At 48.8% G+C, this 12,752-nt stretch overlaps 1 protein-coding gene across 5 annotated transcripts in view; it reads right to left on the bottom strand.

Annotated features, from left to right (window-relative positions):
* SCUBE1 (signal peptide, CUB domain and EGF like domain containing 1) overlaps positions 1 to 8,935 on the bottom strand; it is a 218,334-nt gene extending 209,399 nt beyond the window's left edge. For all 5 annotated transcript variants that reach the window (XM_075443399.1, XM_075443432.1, XM_075443410.1 and 2 more), the window contains exons 1-2: positions 8,835 to 8,935; positions 6,261 to 6,383 (exon numbers count right to left, since the gene is read on the bottom strand). In XM_075443399.1, coding sequence (XP_075299514.1) covers positions 6,261 to 6,383; positions 8,835 to 8,922 — 211 coding nt within the window. In that variant the 5' untranslated portion in view covers positions 8,923 to 8,935. The remainder of the gene's footprint in view (positions 1 to 6,260; positions 6,384 to 8,834) is intronic.
* Positions 8,936 to 12,752: the final 3,817 nt, after the last annotated feature.

Raw genomic sequence — 12,752 nt, 5'->3', positions numbered from 1 at the left:
GGGAAAATGTTCACATTCCATCTTTCTGCAGCTTTTCAGAACAGGCAGACAAAGGATGTAGATATCTGTGGTGTATTCAGGGGAAAAAGACCTCAACACACCAACACAGAGCTATTCAGAAAATCCTTTGTTCCCCTAACAGATATGTAGTGGGATATTATTTCTAGACATTATTAGTGGATTTGACCAAACCAACCTCCCAGAGCACCTTCTTGCAAGCAGTAACAGCAAGACTATGGATGTACTGGTAATATTCAGCCTGAAATGAGTCAGTATTTGCAATAGCCCAGAGGATGACCCTTGCTTGAGAGAACGAATTCACCTTCTATTGCACTTAGCAGAATCATCAGTCAGGAAGAAGTCACTTCAGCTGCCTTGTTCAGTGGCATCACCATTACTCGTCAGTGAGACAGACAGACAGCACAGGCCTGAGCCCACTAGAGTTGTGCAAGCATCAAGATGCCCAAGTTTCAGAAACCAAAGGACACTCGACAGTGTTCATTTACTCTCACACAATGTCAGCGATAAAGATACTCCACTTAAGAAAGAACTGCTGAGAGTGGATTGACAGGACACCGTGGAGCTCTGAAAAGAAATGTGATCATTGTTCCGTTTAACAGACCTCCAGAAGCCCCGTACGTCCTTCTCCCTGCAGACAAAAGGAGGCTTCTGTGGGAGATACTGGACCAGGAGCTGGGAAGCGAGAACTCTGAAATGTCCTGTGCTGTTTCCAGGCTGATTGATTCAGAGAAGCCCTGTCACAATACTCGATTTGAGAAGAACACAGCAGATATTTGACAAGAAGATAAATTGCTAAGATTTGTTTAAAATCCCTCAATAACAGATCTAACAGGTATAAGAAGAAACTTGGCCTGACACCCACAAAATTACTGAATATGATAATTCGTGGTTTATCTGCACCATTTCTTTCATGTATTGCTGCAAACACCGTGAGTAGTTTAAATTTTGGCTTATGGACATTATTGCACCTGCAGCATGAAGACAGATTTGCATGTGCTATCACAAGAGTCTCAAACATTTGCCAAAGTAAGATATTCACTGTCCTGTTGTTTCCACAAAATTCGAATTCCTAGTTCAGAAAAGGGCTTTGAGCTACCAGTTTAGAGACGATCTGTATGACGCTCTGTGCTTTTCTGTCTGCAGTAACAGGTCATGTCAGAAACAAAGCCAGATGTCACAGAACATCAGTGGGAATAACAAAATCTAAGTATACCAATGCAACTGTTTTTCCAGATACCGTGCTATTTCCATCCGCTGTACAGAGACAAATGGTAGGACCTATGGCAGAAGTTGCAATGAGCAGCATATCAGCCACAGATTAGGAGATGCCCTCCTAGACTGACTGTTTGGCTGTACCTGTTCCAGAAGCTTCCTTCAGCTAAGCAGCTCTTAGATGGGGTTCAGAAAGGACAACAGCACTGGGGTTCAGAAAGGACAATTAGTTTGTGTTTCCAATTGGGCATATGCAGACTGTAACCTGCTGTGGGGCTGAATATATCTGTGACCGAGGCAGGAATGATTTATTGTATTTTGAGCTCATATCATGCTTAAACCCAGTGAGGTGCTATCACCGGGGTAATCAAGAATAACAGCTCCCTTTGCAGATTACCATGATCACCTGCCTGTTTACCTGGAACGATTACTCACATTAGGAAAAGGACTGCAAGTATATCAACGTATGACAATGTTATATCAGCAGAACTGCACAGGCCTACTCCACTAGCAGTCAAGCAGAACCGCTGCCAATAGCACAAATGTCCAACACAATCAGAAATCTGAAAAATCACCCTCTCAAGGCAGACTCTGAGGAGATACTTTGCCATGGTACGTATCTGTCACCCTCAGCAAGAAGTCCATCAATATCACTATGAATCTTCGCAGCCAGGGGGAGAGGGGTGGGAAGTACAGCTGAAAGCTGTGAACGTTCTCTTCTGCATAAAGAGTGCAAGAAACGTGATGACAACTGTATGAGACCAATTATTAAAAGAACTGAAGAATAGTTATGCAAATCCTATGAAAGACAGTAGAAAAAATGCACCAAGAGGGAAATCTTACTCAATATGGGAAAGCTCAGAGAAGTTTTGCGACCCAGAAGCAAGAGGTCCCAGTGGACATGTCTTCAGGAAAAATCCCATCTACCCAATCACACCCTCTACACACTGTAGAGAAAGAGTACTACGTGTAAGGTATCATCCAGAAGGAAAAGAAGCTACAGTTATAGCAACTCACTGAAACCACAGCCACACTGGGGATAAACAGGAGGCTGAGGGAAGTAATATTTCAAACAGAGAATCAAGTTAACACACTAACTGGAAATAAAATGGGCACAGATAAACATCTACCAGAATTTATACAGAGTGTTTTAACCATTAATGCCATGAGGGTTTGGAATAGCCTGAGAAGTAGCATGGGAAAAAAAAAAATTAACCAGATTTTAGAGCTAAACCCCTTCATAAACTGTTCGATGACAGAGCACCCCACAACAGCAAAAACGCAACATTGTCACTGGGGACAAAGGAGGCCCTGGCAAGGCCTAGCCAACCGCAGGACTTGGAATCCTTTCGCACCCTCTGGGATTTCCATTGCTTTGACACAATTTTCCAGCTAACAATTTCATTGAGACACCAACCTGCAGGGAGATCAAAAGTCGATGTAGATAGGGTAAGGACAAAGATCTAGGGAGCATGAAAGAGCGTGCTTGCAGCTGAATGCAGGCCACCGCATTTGAGGCATCAACCAAAATCACAACACGGAAGATTTCCTGGGCAATACTGGGTCTGCCGGGGCAACTGAATCAGTTATCAGTTAACAGATTTTGTGTGTTGAACAGAAACAGGCAATTGAGAGCAAATATTTTTTTAAAGATTACGTGGGTTGGATGCATTATTCTGTCCTGTAAAAACGGCAGCTACAGAATTTGTGGTCAAAGGATACTGCTGTATTATGCGACATGGGGAAATGTCATCCTGGCAATGCTGACCACGCCGCTTGACAAAGCATAGCAGATAATTGGTTGAAAAAAAGATAAACTGAAGTCTACAGAGCGAAGCAGGAGACAGGACACAGGAGGAACAAGCAAGTCTTCTGTCTGGAGAAAAAACTGTGCTCTGTGGAAAGGCGTAAGCCCGTTGGTTCAGGCAAGAAGGCTACTTGGAAGAAAGGAAAGAAAAAAGGTAGGGTAGATCTGCGAACTGAGAATTCATCTCCAGTCCTCAGAACATCTGGAGAAACCCAGTCCAAAAGACATTTTGGGAGAAAAGCAAAGTTCAGAAACAAATTCCCTGCTGAAGGAATTTAACAGACTGTCAAGAAAATGTTTAATTTCAGTATAATTGCTGCTAGAGCTCTCCACACGTCCTTAAAGGAAGGTCTTACGTATTTCTCCCCACCCTTTAGGTCAGAGCAGCAAAATATGCACAAAATCCTGCACAAGTTGTGCTGGGCTCCACATTTCCCATGGATCCCATTTTTTTAAACTATTTCTTTTCTTTGAATAAAAAAATTATAAATTAATACACTGGACATTGCTTTTATAAAACTGAAGAATCATCCAAATTGTGTCAGTTCCCATATTCTATCTCTTTGTCTAAAAATGGATTTTAAGTGAACGAAAGCAATATTTAAGACCGATGTTTAAAGTAAAATGACATGCAAATCCCTTTCTAAATCAATTGTAATGCCTCAGTATGGCCTAAACCAGCAGCTCACTAAAATTTATTAGAATAAAGTTGATCATACAGTGTCGTTTCTTTAAGTTCACTGCACTATATAAATCACAATTCTGCTTCTTCAGTAAAATCTGGCTGCATACGAGAGCCGGCACTAGAAGGGAGTTAGTTAAGCTATAATGAATGTTCTTCAGACACGAAGCAACAGAGATGTATTGCTACAAACTTAGTTAAAGAGGCATATTATCTGTACAAAAGACATCCTTTTCTTACAGGTGTTTCAGTGACCAAAAATCTTATTTAGAAAAGCTCAGTTATAAAGACCCAGAACTGTTTAATGACCCAGTTTTGGTTTCAGCAGAACAAAAACTGCTCAGTGTATTTCATCTTTGTTATTACAAGCACAGTCACTTTTATCTTAAAAGATAATTTTTAATGACTGATGACTAGTGTTGTCTTGCAACGGAATTTTAAATACCAATCAGTACTGCTGGTCTGTTTATTTCTGTAAGTTTTGAATGCTTGACCTCAAGATGCAAAATAAACCCTGTCTATGTGAACAGCAGACCTTAAGCAGGTCTTAGGTCTGCCACTGACTTGTATGAGCCTTCCTTCACCTCTATAGCTTCGAGTTTACTCACTTATGAAAAGGACATAATGATATCTTCCTGCCACTGAAGGTGAACAACTCTGGTAACAAAGTTTCAAAGTGCTTTGGGATCAAAGTAAGAGGTACTACATAAGTAATCTAAAATAAGCTCCAGAAAGAAAGCACCCAAAATGATCGCAAGCTTCCTGCTTACCCCAAAGTTTCATACTAATTACAACCTTCAGATATAGAGTTGATGCAAAATCTTTAGAACTGTTACTGCAACATTGTAAAAAAAGTTATATATCACACATAGTAATAATACCTGGTTTAGACACCTTACATTCATTTCCCTGACTAACGCTGAACAATGAACATCCATGCAGAATGTGCTGCAGTCTGCCCGAGCTTACTTATCAAGCTTGTGAGACACTAGATTCCATCAGACGTAAGAGTCTGACATCAGCCACAGAAATTCCATGATTCTGTACACCATGCCACAGAGAAATCTGATTTTTCACAACTTACCGAGGTCTTTTTTTTACTGAGACAAGGTAAGTCAGGCAAAGAGAAGTATGTGTATTAAATAAGCATGAGTATCAGCCAGGTCTACCATTAAACAGAGCTCAACAGCTAAAATACGAGTAGTTAAATCTTAAGGAAACTTTTGATGTGGAAAACCAATAAAACAAGAAGTATCAATTCCGAGAATGCTGTAACCTCCACAAGCTGTGGCCCTGAGTACATTTTCTTCGCACAGACCTCTTTCCCTACAAGGGAGGAATAGAGGACAAGCGGTGCTGAACAATCATTCTGTTTGCAAGAAAGAAAATCTGGCTTTCAAATGAACAGCAGCTCAGAGACGGTAGAGCACCAAGAGGTGGACGTTAGGAATTTGTCTCTGTCAATCTAAGCCCAAGACAGAAAAAGATGACAACCACAAAAATGCTTTATGAGAGCACTTAAACAAACACTTTGGAAGCCCATGGAGAATAATACAAGGTTTCAAATTTTTGTAGACTTCAGCAAAGTCACTTCTAGGTCTTTAATCTTTTTAATGGACTGGCCATAGACATTTTGAAAAAGTTTCAGTCTGCTGTAGAGAGAGACTTGGAAAGAGAACTTTTATAGCTGCTAAGCATCTACGAGTAGGAAAAAATAATAATCTTGCACCTTCTATTTGCAAGGCATTCTGATGCGATTACAATATTCGTTCTTGTCACCAGAGAACAATCTCTCTGCTGATGTTCAACGGACAAGATGGAGTTCATAAAATCTGAAATATGAGTGTACATAGCAGCTAGCAAAACATGCCAGGTCTTTTTCAGTTGCAAGGACTGATGTAAGGACACACAAAAGTAAAACAACTTTTTAAAGTCTGTGTAAGTACAATAAACATGACACATGTATCGTCTCAAAGAGAAGCAAGCTCCAGCGTCCTGTTTGAGCCGACGCAGAAACAATACCTCCTGCCACCGGCCTGGGGGAAGGCAGCTCTCGCCGGGTGACGGTCACCCACATGTCAGCCAGGCGGGGGGTGCAAGACTCCCTGCGCCTCGCCAGGACCCGAGGAGAGCGACCACGACAGCCCGCAACACTGCAGCGGGCCCGGCTCCCCACAGCAAAGCCCCGAGGCGGGTGCACGTGCTGGGCACGGTGCTTGGCAGCGGGCCGAGCTGGTGCTAACGCGGGTGTCGCCCCGGCGGGGAACGGCACCACCACCCCTCGCACCACGCCACCCCCTTTTTTCCCCCCTCTTTTTTTTTCAAAAGTAGGCCAGCAGAGACGGTGTTTGTGACACCGGACAATTAGCAAAAGCAGCAGGGGGATGCTCGCTGACAAACACCGAGATTCGGGGTTAAGCAGCTGTAAATCCGCATTAATCGTTTCAGGAATTCAGCTATTTACAAAAGCTTCCAAAGAGCAAACAAATCAGAGCCAGAAGGGGAGCAGAGACAGGAGAGGAGCCGAGCTGTCCTTACCTTCGCATTGTTTCCCTTCGCCTTTGTAGCCTGGCTTGCAGATGCATTTGTAGGATTTCGGCGTGTTTTGGCAGATGGCGTCGATGTGACAGTCATCAGTAGCTTCTGCGCACTCGTCAACATCTGGAAGCAGAGAATGAACCCCGAGGGGTCAGGTCAGCAAGGGAGACCCGGGACCCAGAGCACCATCCCGGCCAGCCACGACCCTTGCAGCAGCGGCCTGCCTGCCGAGCACCACCCCGCCAGTGGGAACCTCTGAGGTCAGCAACCGCGTGACCCGACGCGTTCTCCTCCTCAAGTCATTGCCAAGCGCTGCTCCACACCGAGCCAGGTGGGCTTGGCCCCGTGTGTCTGCATTAGGAAATCATTAGACACCCTAGAAATTAGCGTCTGCTGCACAGGTCTGGTACCGGAGACCCACACCTCAGTAAACCAAGAGGGCGTTTGAATGACCTGTAAGAGGAGAACGTAAAAGCCTATTTGCATGTTCTAGCAAAGAGATCTTCTTAATTTAGAAGGACAGACCCTAACTTAAACAGACTATGCTGGCGAGGGGAATGAGAAAAAGAAATGTTTGAACAGCAAAACCACGTTAACCCTTTTTAGTAAGAGGCAAAAAAATAAATAAAGGGAAGACCATATGACACTGGGTAAGTCAGCGCAGAGAGAAGCAACCTGCAGTAACGCGATCTGCACGGACCGAGACCGACGGGACAAGGTCCCAGCAGCCTTCCCGGCCCCTGCTCGGGCCGGTGCCTTACCGCCGGGCCGGGCTCCGAAACGGGAGGACTCGGGCCCGGGCCGCTTTTCTCGTTTTCAGGGTAGGAAGCCCCCACAAACATTTCAGCGACGGGCACCCATTTTCTCCCCCGGACTTCGAGAGGCTGGGGGAGAGCGGGAAAGCGCCGGGATTTGGCAGCCGTGGGGACGTTAACGAAGGGAACGCAGAAGAAGCAAGTTCCGAGCTATCGCGGGCCGGCGAGTGCCGTCCGGCGGGAGCGCTCCAAGCCCTGCCCGACCGGTCCTGCTCCCGCAGACGGACCCGGCCGCCGCGGGGAGGCGATGCCCGGGGCGGGGCGGGCCGCGGCAGCCCCGCACGTCCCTCGTCTGCCCTGACAGCTCCGCGCCGCGGCCGGCGGGAGGGAGGGAGCGGGGCAGTCCGGCCCCCGGCTCCGGGGAACGCCGAGGGGAGTGGGGGGACCCGCACAGCCGCCAGCGCGGCGCGCCCAGCGGAACCCCGACGGGAGTCGCCGCCGGAGCGCTCGCCCGGGGATCCCGCCCGGATCCTTCGGGCTGCTCCGAGCAGGGAGAGCAGCGTCAGACACTGCGGCACGGCCGCGGCGCGGCAGGCAGCAGAGAACGGCTCCCAGGGGCGCAGACCGCCACGGCCCCGGGAGCTCCTCAGGGCTCCGAGCAAGAGAGACAAGTGCCCGCACTCCGCCCTGTCCTTATCTTCTTTTTCCTTTTTTTAAAAAAGAAAGAGGGGAACGGTTTGGTCTTGCCCAGCGCGGAGCGCTGTATTTTCTGGAGAAACGCAGGGCTGCTGTAATCCGTTTCCTTCTTTCTTGTCCATTCGTTTATTTTAACCGCCGAGCCGGTTCGGATCTAGCTGTGATTTACGTGAGCGAGCTCAGGGGGGTCCGAGGGTGTTGCCCAGATCAGACACAGATCCAGTCAAGCACAAAAAGAAAAGAAGGTGTGGGGTTTTTGTGGGTTTTTTTTTGTTTTGTTTGTTTTGATTGTTTTTGGGTTTTGTTTTTTTTTTTAAAAAAAGCTTTGGTTCATACTTTTGACTCATTAAGCCAGCACCCCCCTCCCATCAAGATCAGCAAAAGTGACAGCTTGACTCTTTATAATGCCGTCAAAAATCCAAACCGCATGGAGCCAAGGGGGACATTTCACAGCAACCAGAGGATGCCTGGGAGTCAGGCGTGAATGCCAATGAGTCAAATGAAAGGGCAAAACCAAATACGAGCCCCTGCTCTGCTCCGCATCTCACACTGCATTTCCTGGACTTTCGGAACTTCGACGGTGACCTCGTTCGTGTCGTTGCCTTTAAACTCTCGCACCTGAGGAAAAGCGGTTATTCCGCCCCCACCCTCCCACTTCACCTCAGAGGGTTTCTGCTAGCGCGGCTGCAGAGACTGCACACGCGTCTTTTCAGGAATCACTCTGGGCGTGCAGCATTCCTAGACAGATGGGGGTTTGCTTTTTAAACACCGGAGCAAAGAGCTGGTGCCGTTACTGCTACCAATCCCGGCAAGCAGCGGCAGCTCTGCGGGCTGACGCGCGGACGGGGAAAACCTGCGAGGCTGCACCCGCCCGAGGGTGCTCCCCTGAGGGGTCTCCGGGGCTCGGCGCGCACCTACCCCGCGGGCGCTCACAGAAAGTAACTTTCTCGTCCCGGTCTCTCCCTCCGGACGCCCCCGGGCTCCGGCAGCGTCAAACACGCGAGAAAACACCGCCCCGCCACAACTTCCACCGCGCCCGGCGCCGCCCGCAGCCGGCAGCCGCCCCCCCTCGGCACCTTGCGGCGGGCAGAGGAGCGCGGGCCGCCCGAGCCCCCCCCCTTACCTGCGCCCCCGCCGCCTCCCGCCAGCCCGCCGGCCCAGGCCAGGGCGAGCAGCACGCAGCAGCGCCGCCAGCAGCCAACGGCGCCCATGGCCAGGATGCGGCCCCGCCGCCCGTCTGCCGGCACGGACGCGCTCGGGGCCGGCCGCGCGGAGCCGCCGGCGCTGACGCCCCGACAGCGCCCCGCTGATTCGCCGGGGCTCCCGCGGCGGGGGCGGGGCCAGGCCGCCCTCACCGCCCCCGGGACTGCCCCCGAGCCCCGCCGCCGGGGGTGGGGGCGGTCGGCGGGGCGGCCGGGCTCCTCCCCGCCCCGAGAGGCGGCTGCGGGGCGGGCGTGCGGTGCCGGCCGGCGCGGTGCGCTGCCAGCCGCCGCTCGCCTCTCCCGGCAGGTAGGGAGCCCGCGGCGGGCTCCGAGCTTTGTTCCCCCTCAGGGGCCGGGGCGCGCGGGAGGACCGCTAGGGCCAGCCACCCCCCCGGAGGGCGCCCCCTGCAGGGCGCAGCCACTGCCCCTCGCAGGGAGCCGCCAGCAAACGGCCTCCCTCCCCCCCCCATCCCCCCCCATCCGCGGGCTTTGAAGGCGGGCAGTCCGGCGAACCCGGCCGCCCATCTCCTTGGCAACCGCTGAGAGGGATTCTTCCCCCTTCCCGGGCTCCGACTAAAAGAAAACTTTCCTTTCTGTGCCCCCCCCGCCTTCCTCTCAGCCTCGCCGAGGTTCCCGCTTGCCTCGGGCCGTCTCCAGCGCCCAGGCGCTCCCCCTGCGCAGCCGGCCGCCCCGGCCCATCTCCTCACAGCCCCGCGGCGCAGCGTGCGGCCCCGGCCCGGGCCAGACGCTGTCCCCCGGAGCCCGGGCGGCTGTACCCGGCCCTGCTGCAGACGCGCGTTCGCTGCCACCGCGCTGAAGGAGAAACTCCTCCCGTTTTAAACCCAAACGTGACCCCGGAGTCGTCCTGTTCACTGTCTTTAAGCCTGAAGAGAAGGGAAGGAAAGGCGGGAAAAGTCGCTCAGCCCAGCTGCTTGGTCAGGGCAAGCACACACCGCGCTCTGCGGCGTGAACCCAAGCGACGGGTGCAGGGCGCGCAGAGCGCCCGCCTCCTGCCGCCGACAGCCCCGCTCCGGGCACCCCGGCCTTCCCCTGCCGGGCGCGGCAGCGGCACCAGGGTTTTACTCGGGGAAGTACGAGGGTTGTCCTAGGTGAAAAACAAGGCTAAACCTTCTTACTATTTTTTTTTTTAATTTCATAATTGGCCTTGTCATTCCATTTCCATGAACCCGTGCTACAATTTATCATCGGATAAATCGTCCAAAAAGTTTATTTTCCATGAAGGAATTCACCAGAAATGTCTAAAAGTGAACCACCTCAACTTTTTAACAGTCACCGTGTGATAAAACGGTTTGCCAAAGCAACAAGATACTCCCATTGCCCTGGTGACTCGCTCTCTAGCACGTATTGTGCCATAGGAACTGCATCTGTGAAGTTACTTGCTACACTTGTGCCTTTTCATCTTCCCTGACTCGATGTATTTATAATCTGTACAGTACTAACACTACCTGTATGCACTCACCTTGATCCACGTACCACACTATCCGTATACATCCTTGTACACTCCAAGGGTGACATGCAATTGAAAGCTAAAGATCTTTCATACCAGGTGTCCCTCTGCTAGCAAGCTTGCCTTTGTTTTTTTTAACCAAGTTCCTGACTGACAGAACATATGAGGAAATACAATGGTACCATGTTTATCAAAAGAGAGCCTGAACCTTAAATTAGGATCAGCACATACAATCCAGAAGGGTCTTTTCACCAGTCCTGCTTGCTAAGGGCCACATCTTAGAAAAGGGATCCTTGTGGACTTTCACCTTTTCCACTTGTAATTACGCTTCTGTGCTTGTTTATCATCATCTAACATCATCCCTGTGTCAACTGCAGATGCCTCCATGAAAAATTTTATATTAGAAGTAATGGCAAAGCAGCTTCTTCCAATGTGGAAACTGAGAGCCAGATTCATGACCATAAATCTGCTCTGGGGTAAGCAAGAGCTACCTGAATTAAAGGTGGAGGGGGCCTAGCCTGGAACCACCGCCATTGTTTAGGCTCTCTGCCAATGTACTTGAGCCCTGTCTGAAAACCTTTGGGCAGTCTGCAGCAACAGCTTGCATGTTGATAGTTTACATGGGCTTCTAATGTTCTTCCAAACCAATGTCTTTAAAGATTTCGGGGAATATTCCAATAAATTAATGTTTTATTAGGACCCATCGGTTTGCAGAGTAGAAGGTCCACGAACAACTGCATATTGGGAAGGCCAAGATATATAATATAGAAATATAATAAATAGATGTATTTTTGTATAAATGGAAGCGTGGCTGCAGAACAGTTGGCTCGCCTCCTTTCTACCACAGACATGCACCATTCCAAAAATACTTTGTGAAGACAGAACGGTATCTGCAGAATTATTTGATTTCTCGGTTTGCTATTTATGGACACCTGTATATTGGGGCTAATGCTGCCGCAGGAGGCTACATAAGCTATAGACAGGGCTAGGAATCACAGCAGTCACTGGACAGGCCATGCAAACTTGAGTAAGTTGCTGCACCTCTATGTTTCTGTTTCTCTTTTGTCCTTCTGTCCATCTTTCCCATTTACAGGGCAAGCGCACTGTAGCAAGGCCTGTCTATCACTGTATTAATACAGCACCTTACAAAATAATATACTAAACTTATTTTTCTGTCTCTCCAATTAGGGCTTTCATGAGGCCAGTGAGACCCAGAAACCCCGACTGATGAATCCTTTTATTTAACTTAAGTTCTTCTCTTTCCCTGAGCTGTAGTGTGAAGGACCGAGTGAAGCCTGGCCCCCTTGCACAGGGGACAAGGAGGCCGTATGTCAGAGTTTGTGCAGGGAGCATACATACTTTGAACCTTGGATCATGTATCTCCAGACTTTATTTAAATCTTTTCTATTAGGAAGAAAGGAACAATATAAATCCAGCTCTTCAAAGAAATATAGACTATTTTGGATTTCTGCTTTGGGGAAGCTTTTGAAAGTCGAGGAAATGGACATGCTTAGCATCACATGCTCAATGCTATGTTATTCTTTCCAGGAAAACGGTATCTAAATGTCCTGTAAGTTAAGTAGCAGCATGCAGCTGAAGTATTTCAATGATTTTTCCTTGTACTTTGGAGGGGGGGGGGGGGGGGGGGGGGGGAAGTCCACCACAATCCATAATGAAAGTTTTGTACAAGAAAATTTGGTGTTTGAGAGGAGAAGGATGTTTTTTCTTTTTCCTTGGCAGGAGTGGGGAATTACATAGCAGCTGCTGTAACAGTTAAAAGGGGATATTTATTCCATAGCTTTGGTAAGATCACAATCAATTTCATCTCATTCCCTTATAAGTGAGACAATGGCTGAAACCTCATGGAAGTAGTGGTAAATTTGGATATTCTGGCCAAAAAAATGTGTAACTCAGTGCCAGACTTTGAAGAGATACATCAGCTCATGCTTGAGGACAGCTACTCTCCCATTTCTACTGTGATGTTACCTTCTTCAAAACACATCACCTGCTTCATCCAACCGACTCTCCCCTTTCATTGCCACAGTTCCAAAAGAGATTAAAACTCACACAAAAACATTTCTTTAAAGTTGTAAATCTTTTAACACGGTGGATCATGACACGCCTTATTGAGCGTTGCAGATCTACAAGTTCATAAATTGCTTTCCCCTTAGTTGTCTTCTGAACAGTTTTCCATTCATAAAAATGCCTTAGCAGCTAAAGAGGGGAAAAAACTACCAGAAAGAGTAATGGAGATTTTTTTTCTTCCTGCCTGCACTGTAACCACTGAGAGGGAAGATGAGAATATTAACGAAGAGCTGGAACATGCCACCATCACCAGAAAGAACAGAATAGATCCTCCATTACTGGTACT

Source organism: Opisthocomus hoazin, chromosome 1 (genome assembly GCF_030867145.1).
Source record: "Opisthocomus hoazin isolate bOpiHoa1 chromosome 1, bOpiHoa1.hap1, whole genome shotgun sequence".
NCBI lineage: Eukaryota > Metazoa > Chordata > Aves > Opisthocomiformes > Opisthocomidae > Opisthocomus > Opisthocomus hoazin.
Note: the sequence above shows the minus strand (reverse complement) of the source record. Positions and strands in the feature narration are given on the sequence as shown.